Source organism: Poromitra crassiceps, assembly GCF_964638095.1.
Source record: "Poromitra crassiceps genome assembly, chromosome: 21".
Lineage (NCBI taxonomy): Eukaryota > Metazoa > Chordata > Actinopteri > Beryciformes > Melamphaidae > Poromitra > Poromitra crassiceps.
Window position 1 is genome coordinate 20,122,899 of NC_139638.1, and position 17,417 is coordinate 20,140,315.

At 41.9% G+C, this 17,417-nt stretch overlaps 1 protein-coding gene across 2 annotated transcripts; it reads left to right on the top strand.

The window, feature by feature from the left end:
* Positions 1-38: 38 nt before the first annotated feature.
* On the top strand, positions 39-15,234 carry nup54 (nucleoporin 54; the record flags this gene model as incomplete). 2 transcript variants are annotated; one of them, XM_083657785.1, is made up of 15 exons in its annotated part: positions 40-91; positions 1,806-1,913; positions 3,165-3,242; positions 3,978-4,013; positions 4,586-4,672; positions 6,302-6,457; positions 6,954-7,180; positions 8,967-9,154; positions 10,369-10,565; positions 10,690-10,744; positions 11,344-11,437; positions 12,557-12,664; positions 13,032-13,151; positions 14,386-14,496; positions 14,689-15,234. In XM_083657785.1, the coding sequence occupies 15 exons, from the start codon at positions 40-42 to the stop codon at positions 14,815-14,817; spliced, it is 1,746 nt and encodes a 581-aa protein (XP_083513911.1). In that variant the 3' UTR covers positions 14,818-15,234. The 2 variants fall into 2 exon arrangements, with proteins under 2 accessions (XP_083513912.1, XP_083513911.1); XM_083657786.1 differs by lacking the exon at positions 1,806-1,913 and having other exon boundaries at positions 39-91.
* Between the last annotated feature and the right edge of the window lie 2,183 nt (positions 15,235-17,417).

Genomic DNA, 17,417 nt, shown 5'->3' on the forward strand with positions numbered 1-17,417 from the left:
TACAACAGTTTCCGGGGGACTTGGGAACAATCGATCAAAATGGCGTTCAATTTCGGCGGTGCCATGGGAGCCACGAGCAATCCTGCCGCAAGTATGGGAATTTATATGTAATGTACCTGCATTATACAAATGTGCTTATAGTTATAGTGCACTGTACCACTCTACCATGGTCTGGGTGAATACTTTTTTCTGATTGTCCGCCAGGTGCGTAGTCCGGCTCAAATTGAATCACAGAGTTCTAAATGAATCCGCTGCCACTGTCAGCCATTAATAACCATTAATACAGCCTGTATCTATAATGAGTAACGTTAATTTAACTCGCGTTACAACACTGTGTGTGTAGTACTGGAGTAAGTTCTTAAGTGCATCCTCTGAACAACAGGATGGCGAGTGGCGACTGTAAACCGCAAGGTGATAACGTTGCTTGTTTACATCAAGGCATCTAGCGCGCTCGATTCCTACACTCGCCCGCTGCGCGGCCTCGCCTGCCCAGCAGCTCGCATACGCAGCTCGGCCGCTACGCGGCCTCGCCCTGGCTGCTCCTTGATGGCATACTTAGTTCAGGGATGATGGATCTGAAGCCAGACTCCCACTTATTTCAGTATCTGCCCCTGGGACTTGATTCTGCTCTTACAACATCACTGAAGGCATCATCAGTGGGACTCTTATGACATCACTGATGACATCACAACCTCTTATGACATCACTGATTATGTCACAATTTATGACATCATCACTGGGACTTTGTGTGTGCGTGTGTCTGTCTCTTGTGTGTGTGTGTGTGTGTGTGTGTGATGTCATAATGCCTCTGACATCACTGATGTCACAATTTATGACATCACTGATTACATCATCACTACGACTTTGTGTGTCTGTCGTGTGTGTGAGTGAATTTATGACATCACTGATGATGTCATCATTGGGACAGACAGACAGAGCCCTAGCTCCCTTTTATAGAGATTGATTGGTTGGTTGATTGATTGATTGAGAGCAGTTCAACTTTCATGAACATTTGGATTGATTTGGGAACAATAACATGGCTGGATAGCCAGCCTGTCATGTTGTTAAACATAGTGTAAATTATATTTACTGTTTGTCAAACGTGACTTTAAAAGTTGCTAGCATAACGTTAGCTTTCTGGCTCTAGTCTATGCCAAAGGGTTCTTTGATGAGCTGAGCGCTGAGCGGACTAATTATTGGAATAAATTATGATCTTAATGTAGAAAAAAACAGAAAAACTAATGGTAGAAAATGAATACAATATGAACAAGCAAGGGTGCCTGGTTATGTTTTCAAATCAGGGGGCAAACTTGGAAAGATTAGAAAATTCTAGTTTAAAACAAATTTCCTGCATTTACATTTTCTACACCACCTAACCTCATGGAATAAGTTAAGAAACAGCAACCTATAGGCCGGCGTTCCCAAAGGTTTTCTAGTTGAGACCCAAAAGAGACATTGGAGTGAGAAATATGAGGTGTGTGTGTGGTGTGAGAGAGTGAGAAGAAGAGGGTCATTTGAGTGAGTCTCACACTCAATGAGTGAGATTTGACAACTAATGCATAATTCCCCCAAAACTCAGGCAACTAACAAACACAAAATGATCTAACTGGATAAATGGCACTACTGGTCAGAGGAAAATATAGCATTTTGGATTCTAAGGTCAGGTGCGCTGTCCCTTTAACGTTCACCTTAGGTGCTAGTAATAACGTTAACAGCAGCTCTGTATTTCACTCGTAACTCATCTGCTTTACCTCATTAGCTTTGCCATCCCACACTTACAGCATTCTTATTTGATTGTAATAAAGGCACATCTGGATTTTCATTTGGTTCATTTGGTGCCAAAACCGCCGCCTCAACAGCATTTGGCTTTGGCACCCCAGCCACCACCACCACTGCCTCCTCGGGATTCGGCAGTAAGTCCATTGCTCTGCTCCATATCAAAGCTCCTCCTCCTCACCCATTCATTTAATCAACGCTACTCAATAGGGATGCGCCGATATCTCGGCCGTATATCGGTATCGACCGATATCGGCCTTGTTGACTGCAATCGACTGTCGGCAAAAAAGATGCCGTTCACCGATTGCAGTGGCCGATATTTTTTAGCCAGTCATCAGTTGGGTCACATAAATTGCTGTTTGTTTCAGAATCACTTTTTACAGTATGATTGAATTTGTGCGCATTCAAAGATAGCGTGATGAAGGGCTCAAAAGACTTTAAAAACAGGCCAGTTATTTGTTTATAATGAAGATTTATTTGTTTCCCTCTCAAAAAAAGGCATAACAAACATATCGTTATCGGCCAAATTGTTATTTTAAACATTGGTATCGGCCCAGAATTTTGCAATCGGCGCATCCCTACTGCTCAACTATTGTTTTTTCTCTCTCTCCTTTTTTGTATGCAATTATGAGCATAATGTCTGTAAATTCAGCAGATTCCTCTCTTATCAGTGTGATTCAGATTGTTGGAGGCTACTTCTACTAGGTTGGCTGAGAAAGTGTAAGGATCACATTCAATGAAAAGGGCGCACCTTTTTCCAGTGATCATGAGTCAGAAAGGCAAGAGAGTGAAAGACTGTTATGAATCCATTTTCAGACTAATAATAATATACCATTTGATGGCTCAAGCAGCATCATGAACAGGACTGACACTAGGGATGAAATGATAACCGGTTTGAATGATAACCGTGACAAAATTCCTTGCGATAACCGTACACTTTGGAAAAACATGGTAAACTACTGTCCATCATCAACCAAAGTTGGCAACCGTCTCGCAGATGCAGTGAGTGTATTAGTCCTTTTTACATGTACTGTAGGTCTGAGTTTTCAAAATAAAATGTGATGAAATTATTTCTGAGAGTGTATTAGTCATTTTTGAACATTTTCAGCACATTTCAACAATACTGTGATAACACTGATAACCGTGATAATTTTGGTCACTATAATCGTGATTTGAAATTTTCATATCGTTTCATCGCTAACTGACACTGGCTTTCCCCATTTTTCAAATCTGCACCACATTCTTATTTTGCTCACTCGGATGAAGTCAAAGTGCAGCAAAACATCAACTAGACGTAGTTGTCCTCGGTGTGTTTCTACTGCAATTGGGTGGCATTTTTTACTGATTGCATCTGTTGTGAATTGTGTCTACTTTGTCCTGTGTCGTAGCTGTCACTGCCCCTGGTTTTGGGGCGCCTGCCACCACAGCTGCAGCAACCACAGGATTTGGTTTCGGCACCACCACTGGTAAGACGCACGCACACTGTCAACTGAGCATAGCTGTCAGATAGGCAGTGTTGGGCAAGTTACTTTCAAAATGTAATATACTACATATTACTAGTTACTTTCATTTGAAAGTAATAAGTTACTTTACAATATTACTTTCTGTGTAGAGTAACTTGTTACTTATTACACTACTTTTGCATTAATTTGACCAAAACAACAGCAGCAGCAGAATGACATCGCTGCCACGGAACCATCCCGAAAAATAATTTCAACTTGAAGTCAGTGTAAACAATCCAAAAATTTAAATGTTATTATTTTCCTTTGTTCTTGTCATCTATAGTGGTTATTTGCATAAAAACACACAGTTTGATTAGGAAATGATTGTATCTTTTTTAAATATTTGCTTTGATTTAATCAAATGTAACTCAATTTGTAACTTGAGTTACTTGAGAAAGTAACTGGTATAATATTACTGAAATCCTATAAGTAATAAGTTATATTACTGAGTTACTGCTAAAAATAATATATTACATGTAATATGTTACTTTTGTAATGAGTTACCCCCAACACTGCAGATAGGATGTCACCTTTTGTATTATTCCTGATTGATGTGATTTAAAATTTCTGTATCAGGTCCTGACTTTTTTTTTAAGACACTTAAAAAAGACTTGCATTCTAATACTGTGCTTTCTATCATCTATTTTAACTCCTCCATGTCACTCTCTCTTCCTTGCTGCCTACCTCCACTGGCTGCAGGATTTGGGGGGCTGGGAGTCGGGAACACCACGGCTGGTGGGTTTAGTTTTGGGGGGTTTGGCTTAAATGCCAACACTGCAGCAGCAGTCAGCTTTAATGTGGGGTGCTTTGGTACAGCAGCCACCACTGGCACTGTTTTCAATGTTGGTAATAGCCTGGCTAGCACAGGTAGATGGCCTTTTTGAATCAGTGCAGTCTGTGTCTATAAGGTTTTTCCATCTTATTATTATTATTATTATTATTATTTTTTTTACATCTAGGTGGTATAGCGATTTTTCTTCCATCCCACATATTGATTTTTTCACCCCATAACACATCACACACACTGTTGTTTCCATTTGCATGAGGATGCAAAATGTTAAAATACATTTTATACCTATATTCCTCTCATTTGGCATTTTACAAGTCCCACACATTGCTATCTTCATTGCAAGACAATGATACTAGATTGAAATAAAACTTTAGATTTTGGTTCCTTTGTATGATATCTGGAAAGCTAATTTGTGAGAGTGCTCTTTGATTTCAGCCACAGTCACATGTGATTGCTCTGTCATTGTATATCTGTATCTCCGTTCTTCCCTCTTGTGATGATGGCATTTGTTTCTCAGGTGCTTTTGGTGGCTTTGGGACGGCGACAACAGCCGCTGCTGCACCCGGGTCCACGTTCAGCTTCGCTGCTCCGGCCAACACCGCAGGTCAGGAGTGCACCTGCCTTTTCCCCTCCTCATTCTGTCTTATTTTCTGAAGCCCGAAACGCACAGGGAGTTCACCTCACAGCCCCACCATACCTACAACCCATGGTCAGTTTCCAGATCCCTCACCGCGCACTCTGACCCTCCACTAGCTGAGGACGCCTTGCCCCTCCCCCCCCACGTGGTTTTAACAGCTCCCGATCATGACTTTTTCCCCATCTTGCACCACAATGGTGGAACGAGCTCCTCTCTTCAATAAGAACGGCCGAATCACTACCCATTTTCAAAAAACAGTTAAAAACCCATCTTTTCAGACTTCATGTTGCCCCCCTGTAAACCCTCTCTAGCTCCTATGCACTCTCATCCTTATGCACTTTTATCTCTTCTCTCTTCTATCTTGCTATCCTCCTATGCTTCTTATCCGCACCTCTATTGCCTGTACATATGTTTTAATTTAAATTGCTGCTTATACATTTGTTCGCTTACAACTTTTATTTATTTTTCTTATTGCTGTACTGTGTTATAACCTGGTTGTATGTCGCTTTGGATAAAGGCATCTGCTAAATATCAATAAAGTAAAGTAAAGTAAAGAAATGAACGGAGCTTTTCCCCCGTGATGGGTGTGGCCTATTTCATGCAGTGTCTCTATAGCGCACTGCAAGCATCAGATCTGAAATGTAGGCTATACACCACAGAATGACAGAACCATCACTATTTTGGGGGAAAGGCCACTAATTTATATGTAGGCACAATGACAGATTACCGTAAATTCCGGACTATAAGCCGCACCTTTTTTCCCGTTTTTTGGCCTTTTTTGGCCCCTGCGGCTTATATAACGGTGCGGCTTATCTATGGATTTAAAAAAAAAAAAAAAAAAAAATCTCTCTTTTTTAGCACTCTTTCTAACTATAAATCCTATATAACTATAATAAGTTTTAATTTCCTCTCTTGCCCTCTTTTCACCACAATGTATGACACTGTATGACACTGTGTGCACTGTAAAAAACAACACAGGTGGTGTTGTGTTATGTTGTTTTGTTGAAATGTTAATAAATGGGAGCTTCCTCTACAATCCCCTCTGTGCATGAACCCTTACATATGGTAATTAAACATTAAAACACAAAAAAAAAAAAATACCATTAAAACACCCGCGGCTTATAGTCCGGTGCGGCTTATATAAGAAAAAAATAGTCAACTTTGAAGGTGCGGCTTATACACCGGTGCGGCTTATAGTCCGGAATTTACGGTAATTCTTTTTTGTTATACCGTAGTTTTGAGCCCCCTACCTGTCTGCCGTGCAGAGGGGGAGAAAAAAGGTAGCACTCCGGGAGAAAATGATGCAATCATTCTGTAACCAGGACTCTATGTAACCAAAACACTGATGATGCTATAATCAGCCTTCTGCACACCATACTCTCCACACTGTGTGTGTGTGTGTGTGTGTGTGTGTGTGTGTGTGTGTGTGTGTTGTTCTGTCCCATATTCATGTTTGTTGAAACTGCTACACATAGCTGCCACTAGATGTCTCACTCGCTCTACCTTGATGTATTGCCTTCCTTTCATTCCTGCAGCCAGCCTCCTGATTCAATGATTTGTCATGTCTCCCTCTGTTGTTATATGTCTGTATTTTAGGAGGTCTGTTTGGGAACACACAGAACAAAGGCTTTGGGTTTCCCACCGGGCTTGGCGCTGGGACTGCCACCGGGACCGCAGGGTTTGGAACTGGATTAGGAACAGCCAGTCTGGGTGGGTTTGGAGGCTTCAATATCCAGCCAACTCAGCAGCAAGGTGAGCAAGGAGACCCTATTCACAAACACTGGAGCCTGTTTCCACATGAAGGCAGCCATAAATAACGATCAACAAGCACCAATGTGCAGCTTAGACATTTGCAGATCGTATAAAGTTGGAAATACTAGTATAGGGGTGGTACAATGCAATGTGTAGATACTGGAATATATTGTGATCAGTATTTCCGCTAGGAAAAACAGGTGCCGCACAACGTGTCCTGCAAGATTTCAAATTAACGGACAAGTGGGATAAATTCCGGACACATATTAATCTGTTTATTGAGCTTAAAAACAATTGAAGTAAATTGGGGGGCTTTGTCTTCAAAGTTTGTCTGAGGGGAGGCCCACACTCTCAGACTTTGAAAACACATGGTGTAACCTAACTCTCGGGTGCTTACTTACTTTCCCCCCCAACATCCACAAACAACAACGTTTTTAGAGAAATAAACTTCTTAATTGAATGTCCTAATAGATTTCCTCTCCTTTCCCGCTCCCAGGAGGCTTGTTCGGCCAGCCGGCCCAGCAGCTGGGTCAACCCCAGCCCACGCAGCTGTACCAGCAGGTCACCGCTCTGTCAGCTCCCACCCTGCTGGGAGACGAACGCGACTCCATTCTCGCCAAATGGAACCAGCTGCAGGCTTATTGGGGCACCGGCAAGGGCTACTACAGTAACAACACCCTACCTGTCGACTTCACCCAGGAGAATCCCTTCTGCAGGTTCAAGGTAATGGGAGATAGCTCAGTCCAGAGCCGTATAATAGAAGAGTCCCGACATCTCCATTCACTCCAATGGACCAGTTTTTTACTCTCAAGAGTTCCAGGAAGTAAAGTCCTGGATTAAGCAGCATTGTCGAGTTGCAGCAAAATAGACAGTTTGTGTTGTACTCTGAAAGGCTTTTTTCCCCCTAGAATCAAATTATCAGCTTTATTTTATCATGCAAAAGTAGCGCGAGACCCATTCTTGGCTGTTCATTGGCTAATGAGTCTCGCATTTTGGTCCTCTGCTGACGCCACTCTGTAGAGGACACTAGCCCAGTCACATGGTTTCAAGTGTGTTGGTCGGTGCATTTTTTATTTTATGTCCGAAAGCAGAGGTTTTCATAGTGGGAGGCGGGCCTCCCCCTAGGGGGGGCTCCAAACAGTTTCAGGGGAGGCTCAGTGAATGGAAGTGAAAAAATATAACATTAGTTATTACATTAGATATCAAAAGGAGATAACATGGAATAGCCTAAATGTGTGTGATTTGGTTAAAGAGATCGTTCAGTTCAGACCCAGTGGGAATTTTTGGTTTTTCCCACTTTCCCAGAGTCAGAAACAAATAAATGTCTTGTCATGTCAAACAGCGATATCAGGCTATCTTATCTCAATTGTTGAGTGTCCAACTGTCCATGGGATCAAATAACATAATCACGATCCAATAGGCATCCAGGAACTATGGTAAGTCAGTAAAGTAGGGGGGGAGGTTTTGTCCCCAAACTTTGTTTGGTGGGAGGCCCACAGTCTCAGACTTTCAGACTTTGAAAACCCCTGCCCTAAAGACATGCACCAACAAAATGGGTTTACTATTTGAAAACAGCCCCTATGGGTTGAAATTCTTGAGGATATTTTTCTGACTAATTACATGTGGATTGTATTAGGGCTGTGAATCTTCACTGGCCTCACGATTCGATTCGATTACGATTCAGAGGGCTACGATTCGATTCGATTATCGATGCATCTCGATGCATCTTAAATCGATGCATCACTTTTTTCCACAATACATGATTTATTTTTTCTCACTTTCTTTTTTCTCACTGTGTGGCTACTTTTAAAATAAAAGTGCATTTGGAATTGCATTGTATTATGATCCATAATTAAAATAAACAACTGCATATACTTCCATTATGTTTTATTTGATTATATAAAAAATAAAAGATTAATAATCGATTTTTGACATTTGTGAATCGATGCAGAATCGTGCACGTCCGCATCGCGATGCATCTTATAATCAATTATTTTTGACACCCCTAGATTGTATACCATTGTCTTACCTTGCATTACTAGTATTTGTTTCACACCTAATGTTTGTGTATATCCTGTGATACGGCTGCACAATTAATCGAATATTAACGATCAGGATTTTGCCTTTCCACGATCGTGAAAAGAACATCGAGATAGAAGGCGCCACATTCCGTTGAGCAATGTTGCTCTCGTTCTGTCTCGTTTTCTAAATCGAGTGCACCCCCTTTTATTATTATTTATATGATTTTATTATTATTTTTAAGTTCAATAAATCTATGATGTTCCCAAATTCAAAGACCAATCCTGATCTCAATATTAACCGAAATAATCGTGATTGGCCATAATCGTGAAGCCCCTATCCTGCTGTGCATTTCATGTTCCACTAATTAGAACTCCTGATTTAGGGCAAATAGATACTAGGTGTGTTTGAACAGAGTTCAAGTGAGTTCTTTCTTATTTGTGTCACTGAGGAGGATGTGCTTAATTGCTCTGTGTCTTGCGTCTCCTAGGCGGTGGGCTATAGCTGCGTCCCTGTGAGTAAGGATGAGGACGGTTTTGTGGTCTTGGCCCTCAACAAGAGGGAGGCTGACGTGCGCGCGCTGCAGCAGCAGCTGGTCGAGTCGCTCCACAAGGTCCTGGGTGCAAACCAGATGCTCACTGTCAACGTGGAGGGGGTCAAAGCCCTGCCCAACGACCAGTAAGTTTCTATAGCGTACCCCATATGCCACAGCCACATGGGTGAATGATTCGTTATGTTTATATCATCTTTGTAAAAAGATTGCAACATGTAATTTAAGATGCCAAGTAACCTAAATGGACATAAGGAAATATGTGGTATCTATGCAATCTTCCATTTTTGAGGTTGAAAAGAACAACTAATTTACATCAAGATTTGAACAAAACAGAAAGGGTCCAGCTAATGTACCGTAAATTTCGGACTATAAGCCGCGGCTTTTTCCCCGTTTTTTGGCCCTGCGGCTTATATAACGGTGCGGCTTATCTATGGATTTTTTCGAGAAAAAAAAAAAAAAAAAAAAACTGAATTCTCTCTTCTTTAGCACTCTTTCTAACTATAAATCCACTTCTGTTTTAATTTCCTCTCTTGCCCTCTTTTCACCACACCGCGGACACTGTGTGCACTGTAAAAAAAAACAGGTGGTGTTGTGTTATGTTGTTTTGTTGAAATGTTAATAAATGGGAGCTTCCTCAAACAGCCATCTCTTTCCCGACAATCCCCTCTGTGCATGAACCCTTACATATGGTAATTAAACATTAAAACACAATAAAAAATAAAAAAATAAACATTAAAACACCTGCGGCTTATAGTCCGGTGCGGCTTATATATGTAACAAACAGGCAATTTTGCTGCTGCGGCTTATACTCCGGTGCGGCTTATAGTGCGGAAATTACGGTACAGATCCTTTACAAAAAAAAAATCATGGAAATACCATGGATGACCGTGGGCTTCAGCGGATTGTCAAGCAAAGACGATTGAAAAATTTGGCAGAGATTCAGAGGGAGTGGACTGAGGCTGGAGTCAGTCATAACTGAGAAGTAACTGCTGATTTTCTTCACACTATTCTAATTTATTGAAATACTGTTTTGGGGTTTTCTGGAGCTGTAGGCCAAAATTATGAAACGAATAAAGGCTAGAAATATTTCACTTTGTGTGTCATGAATCTATAATCTATGAAAGTTTCACTTTTTGAAAGGAATTATGGAAGAAAACGAACTTTTCCATGATATTCAAATTTTTTGGAAAGGATCTGTATGTTGTATCTATGCAATCTTGCATTTTTGAGGGGAAAAGAAAAACTAATTTACATCCAGATTTGAACAAAACAAAAAGGGTCCAGCTAATGTATGTTTTTTTAAGGTGTCTGCTCCTCTTCATCTCTTCCCCACGCTCAGGACAGAGGTGATCATCTACGTGGTGGAGCGTTCTCCTAATGGCACGTCCAAGCGGATCCCGGCGAGCACGCTCTTCGGCTTCGTGGAGCAGCCCAACGTCAAGGTCCAACTCTCCCAGCTCGGAGTGATCATGTCTGTCACACGCACAGAGCTCTCTCCAACGCAGCTCAAACAGCTGCTGCAGAATGCCCCTGCAGGTAAGCATGTGTATGCATGCATGCATGCATGTGTGTGTTTGTGCCACCATTCAACAAATTGTTTGTGATGATGAAATTCCCATGAGTGATAAGATAACTTAAGGAGATTGCATCTCTTTGCCAGGTGTGGACCCAATCATTTGGGAGCAGGCCAAGGTGGACAACCCTGAACCTGACAAGTAAGTTGACTACCGTAAATTCCGGACTATAAGCCGCACCGGTGTATAAGCCGCACCTGCAAAGTTGACTATTTTTTTCTTATATAAGCCGCACCGGACTATAAGCCGCGGGTGTTTTAATGTTTTTTTTTTTTTTTTTTTTTGTGTTTTAATGTTTAATTACCATATGTAAGGGTTCATGCACAGAGGGGATTGTCGGGAAAGAGATGGCTGTTTGAGGAAGCTCCCATTTATTAACATTTCAACAAAACAACATAACACAACACCACCTGTGTTGTTTTTTACAGTGCACACAGTGTCATACAGTGTGGTGAAAAGAGGGCAAGAGAGGAAATTAAAACTTATTATAGTTATATAGGATTTATAGTTAGAAAGAGTGCTAAAAAAGAGAGATTTTTTTTTTTTTTTTTTTTTTTTTTTGAAAAAATCCATAGATAAGCCGCACCGTTATATAAGCGCAGGGGCCAAAAAAGCCCAAAAAACGGGAAAAAAGGTGCGGCTTATAGTCCGGAATTTACGGTAGTTTTTTTTTTTTTTTTTACAGCCGTTTCATCGTCGGGCATGTCCTCACAAAAGTTGATTCAATGTCTTTACTCCAGATTAATCCCAGTGCCCATGGTGGGTTTTAAGGAGCTGCTTCGCAGACTGAAGATCCAGGAGCAGATGACCAAACAGCACCAGACCAGAGTGGATGTAAGTGTCGTGATGAGGCTGCTCTCTGTTGCCACTGGCCTATGTTCTCTAATAGAGACACTGCCTAACGCGTCATCATTCAGAAGTCACGCCCAAGACGGGGGGAAAACAGAAAGCCCCCCTCCAATCCTGGCGTTCTCCTATGTCACGTGCATGGTTGCGTGTTGCACAGAAAGATCGTATATATGGAAGATGAACACTCCAACTTACTTCTTGACAGCTAGATCCACATTTTTCTTCTCGCCAATTCTCAACGGCTTCCTTGTTTTGCTCGGGAGTACAAAAAAACTTTAACTGGCGATTTTTTACATTTGTTGTCTGCGCAGCCCACCACACAACAGCTTTTAGCTATGTTTAATTCAAGGAAAATGACGCTGGTGTGTGGAAATGAACGGAGACTTTCCCCCGTGATGGGCGTGGCCTATTCCATGCAGTGTCTCTATACGGGGGTTCCCAGGCTTTCCTGCACCACGGACCGGTTTAATACTGACAATATTGCTGCGGACCGGGGGGGGGGGGGGGGGGGGGGTTGCGGCTACACATAGCGCATCATTCAGACGTTGGATATTGGACACATATGCATATAAAAGCATTGTAACTCACCCTGTCTGCAACAAGACAAGACTCCCATCATCGAGGAGAGATGGGATGATGATGTTGAAAATTGAAGCAACGTTTTCATTGCTTTTGTGTTATCTCCATCGACATAAATAAATAGGTTATCTCATGATATTTAGCCTCGACTTTGATCCAGAATGCCGAGATGTTTACGTCAAACATACTTTTCAGCCCACTGTCATTTGCAAGCGTTGTATGCCAAGTTGAAAGCTTTTTTTTTTTTCTTCTTCTTTTTTTTACAGTCGCGCCCCTCCGCGCCCGTCTTTTATCCCCCCCGCCTATTCTGAAGAAACTCTCAAGCGACGTTTTTCTCAGGCTCTTCTTCTTCTTCTATGGTGTTTTATGGCAGTTGGCATCCTTTTATGTTGCATTACCGCCTCTTTCTGGATTCATCCATCCACTGTTTCACGAGTGCATCTCTGCTCTACGCTGAGATGAAGAGTGGAGAATTGCAAAATAAAAGGTCTAAATGTTTTCCTTGTCTCTCTCTTTTACACACAGATTATCTCCAATGACATCAGTGAACTGCAGAAGAACCAGGCGACCACAGTGGCCAAGATAGCCCAGTACAAGAGGAAGTTGATGGACCTGTCTCACAGGGTGTTACAGGTACCTGATGCCAGTGATGCCACAGAATTCTGCTCCTCCAATTGGCTCCAGCGTTTGTTTCCTCCTATAAGGAGAAAACATCGCATGGATGCATAACTGGGACGTATCCTCAGTGATGTACCCTGGGGTCATAGGATGTTTCGGGTCTCGCAACATCATACACCCTCGCCCAGGTGACCCAGCCGGGGCTGGCCGAGCCCCAACTTACGTCCCAGTAGCTACCCACGGTCAGCCCTCCAGGAAGGGTCGAAGGTGGTCACGCGGTCAGGGCCACTCAATCCAATAATGGCAACACGCCTATAATGAATTTCAGTTGGCCTGTTTGTTTCTCATATTTATCAAATCTCCTTCACTACTTTCCTGACAGGTGCTGATCAAGCAAGAGATCCAGAGGAAAAGTGGTTATGCTATCCAGGTGGATGAGGAGCACCTCAGGGTGCAGCTGGACACCATTCAGTCTGAACTCAATGCCCCCACACAGTTCAAGGTGTGTATGTTTTGTGTGTATCTCAAGGTGTGTGTGTGTGTGTGTGTGTGTGTGTGTGTGTGTGTGTGTGTGTGTGTGTGTGTGTGTGTCTTTTCTCTTTGTGTGTGTATCTCTTGATGGTAGCTTGGACTGCAGAATTGTGCCTGGTGCCTACACTGATCCAGATTATTCTGCATATTAAGTCATAACATGAGGGGAAATGTTTACTGCATATTCAACATGTTATATTGTCATCCTGACTATTTTCAATTACAGAGGATATTCCAAATGAAATGTTTCAGTTGTGGGAAGGAAAATTGCACTACATTTATCATGAACAATGAACTGGGCAGCCATACTGGCAAAGATGGGTGTATGTTTGCTTTGCATGTTTGACATAACAAAATGGTAATCAAGGCTTTTAGTTGACCGGTATTCTGTAAAGCAGGGCGTTTCAAAGTATGAGACAGTGGGCCTCCCCTCAGAAAAACAGTACAATTCCACAAAACTACTGTATCATTGAACTATCTATTTGACCATATCGCTCACGTTTATGCTTTTCGATGTCATCTCCTTTTCATAACGAAATGTAATAACTACATATTTGTTCACTTCCATTCACGGAGCCTCCCCTGAAACAGTTTGGAGCCCCCCTGGGGAGGCCCGCCTCCCACAATGAAAACCCCTGCTGGAAAGAATTGTGCTGCTCCTATATTTTTACAAGATATTACTGGTATACTACTACTACCATCACCACCACTAATATTAGTAGGTGATGATGTTAGTGAGCAATATCTGGCTGACATAATTACCGAAAAGAATTAACTACTTTATATATTATTTTATTTTATTAACATGATCGTCAACAAATAAAGCATCAATGCATCAAAATGGAATAAAACAACCCCCCAAAAAAGATAATCTATTAACAAGTAGGAGCAATGGTGTATAATGATCTAAGCAGTCGTGATTTTGTGCCAGTACCTGTGTCCATGGCAACAAGAAACATTGGCATGATCCACTATATGCATTGTCACTTTATGGTTATACACAGTACGTATATATTTTGGTAATTGTAGTGCTAATTTTGGCTGTAAATGTATGAATTTAGACTCCTTTTTGGTCATTCTGCCATATTATTTTACCCAGCTTTCATTAGGGATCGGCCTTTATTTATAGGCGACACTCCCCAGCTATTGTTGGAACCACTTTTTGAGACCAAAGTTTTGACATTGTGTCTTCTCTTATTTACCAGGGTCGCTTGAATGAACTGATGTCCCAAATCCGCATGCAGAACCACTTTGGGGCAGTGAGATCAGAGGAACGCTACAGTGTTGACGCAGACATTCTCCGAGAAATCAAACAAGTGAGATTCAGCGCATCTACACGGTGCATCTTAACTGCGCGTTTTATGACGCGTGTAATAATCCATGCACATGTACTTCACACCTGTTTGTATTTGTCTGCTTTGTGCTGATGTGGTGTTGCTTTCTAGGCCAAGTCTGTATGGAAAACGATTTTTGCGACAGAAATTTAAAAACAAATTCCTCTCCTTCAGCATTTGAAAGAGCAGCAGGAGGGTCTAAGCCACCTGATCAGCGTCATCAAAGATGACTTGGAGGACATCAAGCTGATTGAACACGGGCTAACTGACAGCGGACACATGAGAGGAGGCATCCTCAGCTGAACACCTGCCCTGCCTACACACTCCTTCTCTATAGCAATCCTCTGCAAAGTGGCATGCCTTTCATCGAGAAAAGTCTAAATATATTTCTGATACAGTACTCGTATTTCCTTCAACGTGCACTCTCGAGCGTAAACCTGTTGAGATGACCCCCGGTGCACTAAGGTGTTGGATTAATGTAAACAGGATGGAGACGTTGGCCGACACTAGGCTCAACAGTGTCTAAAAATAGCTTGTTATCTGTTTGGCAAATCAGATTATAGAACGAATGTGACTGGCATGTACTGTATACTGCTTGTGGGATTTGAGTGTGTGATGTGATTGAACACGTTTGTAAATACATGTTTTTGTTGCTTTGACCTTTTTATGCCGGTTTAATATTATTAAAATTGAATTAAAAAAGAGCATCCTCCAATCGATCCAGTGTTTTGCTCCATGTAAGCAGTGTCATTCTCCTGACTGCCCACCTGTATCCCCATTATAAATGACCTGCAATTGAATATGTGGTTACTGGTTAGGTACACCTACGTCATGGTTCCCTGTGTACCACTTTAAAAAGACTTTACTTATATTATTTTCAACCTTAAAGCATGGTCTGTCCAGTTGTACACCTTGTTTATGGCAGTCCTTTCCACAGGGTTGAAAAGTATTAAAAGTTGATCAATCAATTCATGGAAAATTAAGGCCCTTAAAAACTATTCGGAAGTCTTCGTCACCGTTTGAGAGATATCATATTTTGTAGCTATTGTGTTAAATGAGTATACGATATCGTCCCATATCGATCGTAGATCCCTGAATTGAATCGAAATCATATCCGTAAATTCCATATCGTTGTCCAAAGAATCTATTAATATTGTATTGTGATTCAACTTGTGATTTACACCTCTATCGCTGATGTAATGAAAGTGGCGTTGAGGTCTTAAAGTCTTGGGGGGGGGGGGGGGGTCTTAAAATGTATTGAATTTAACTTGAGGATTCCTGCATATACCTTGTCACAGAAGGGCTTGAGATGATAGGATTTCCAGGATTCACATAGGGATGAAAGACTGATTGGCAGTTGAACTGATTAAGCTTTCAGACAGATTATACCCTGTCTTCTTGCCCTGGGTCATCCACATGCCAAGGGTCTAGTGAGTAACATATGATGGAGTTACCTCCGCCAGCCAACATAGTTGACTGGAGCTTATGTTTTCGCCCCTGTCTGTCAGCAGGATATCTAAAAAATGTATGAACAGATTTGCACAAAATTTAGCACAAAATCCAGTAGGTGGCAGTAATGCACCAAAAAATGTGCCAACCGCCATAAAAACCAGAAGAAGGAGAACTCGAAGAAAAAGATTAAGATTGACTCAGCCTACTGCTGGAGATGTGTTGGGTGTTGTGGGGGTTTCTGGAGATAATGTGCAGAAGCTTTGAGGCTCTCTCAAACAGTCGAGTAGTAGAGAGTCATAGTAGAATGGGAATTGGGTGGGATTTTTAGTTTATTTTATATTAGTTCAATTCAGTTCAGTTTGAATCCAGTAGTGGGCGGTAATGCAACATTTTGGATGCCAACCGCGTAAAACCAAACAGATGAAGAAGAAAAAGCCGTACAAGAAGGAGATGGCAGCCAGTGACCAACAAACGTTCAAGGATCATCCGATTCCTTTCAGAAGTATTGTACAAACAGTAGACTCGTGTGTGCGGATGATATTATCACGAATATAAACTGGAACCGGGCTCAGTTTAACTCTAGGAAGAAGAAGCTCCTTTCTTATGGACTCAGGTGAATGGATTAGCTGTGAAGCTAACGTTAGCTGTGAAGCTAACGTTAGCTGTGAAGCTATTTGAGCTTCGGAGGAAAACATTTGCCAATAAATTGTTAATGAGGAAAAGTTACTGTCACTGCGTGAAAATGAAAATGTCTCAAGAGGAACTCTGGATCAGTCAGGAGGGAGAGCAGCTTCAGGAGGACCCAGAGCCCCCACACATTAAAGAGGAACAGGAGGAACTCTGGATCAGTCAGGAGGGACAGCAGCTTCAGGAGGACCCAGAGCCCCCAGACATTAAAGAGGAACAGGAGGAACTCTGGACCAGTCAGCAGCTTCAAGGGCTGGAGGAGGCTGATATCACCAAGTTCTCATTCACTGTTGTCACTGTGAAGAGTGAAGATGAGGAAGAGAAACCTCAGTCCTCACAGCTTCATCAAAGCCAAACTGAGGAGAACAGAGAGGCAGAGCCTCTAGCCAGCAGCTCAACTGAACAGATGAAAACAGAAGCTGATGGAGAGAACAGTGGAGTATCAGAACCAGCCAGGAACTTCTATCCTGCTAGTAATTTACAACCAACTACTGATGACAAGACTTCAGACTCTTCTGAACCTGAGACTGAATACAGTGATGATGAACGGATGGAAACTAGCGAACCTCAGTCAGGTTTAGACTCACAGAAAAACAGTGAAGTTATTGGGAAGAAACAATGTAATTGCTCAGTCTGTGGTAAAGGTTTTGATTATAAAGGGAACTTGAAGAGACACATGAAAGTCCACACAGGTGAGAAACAATGTAATTGCTCAGTCTGTGGTAAAGGTTTTGATTATAAAGGGAACTTGAAGACACACATGA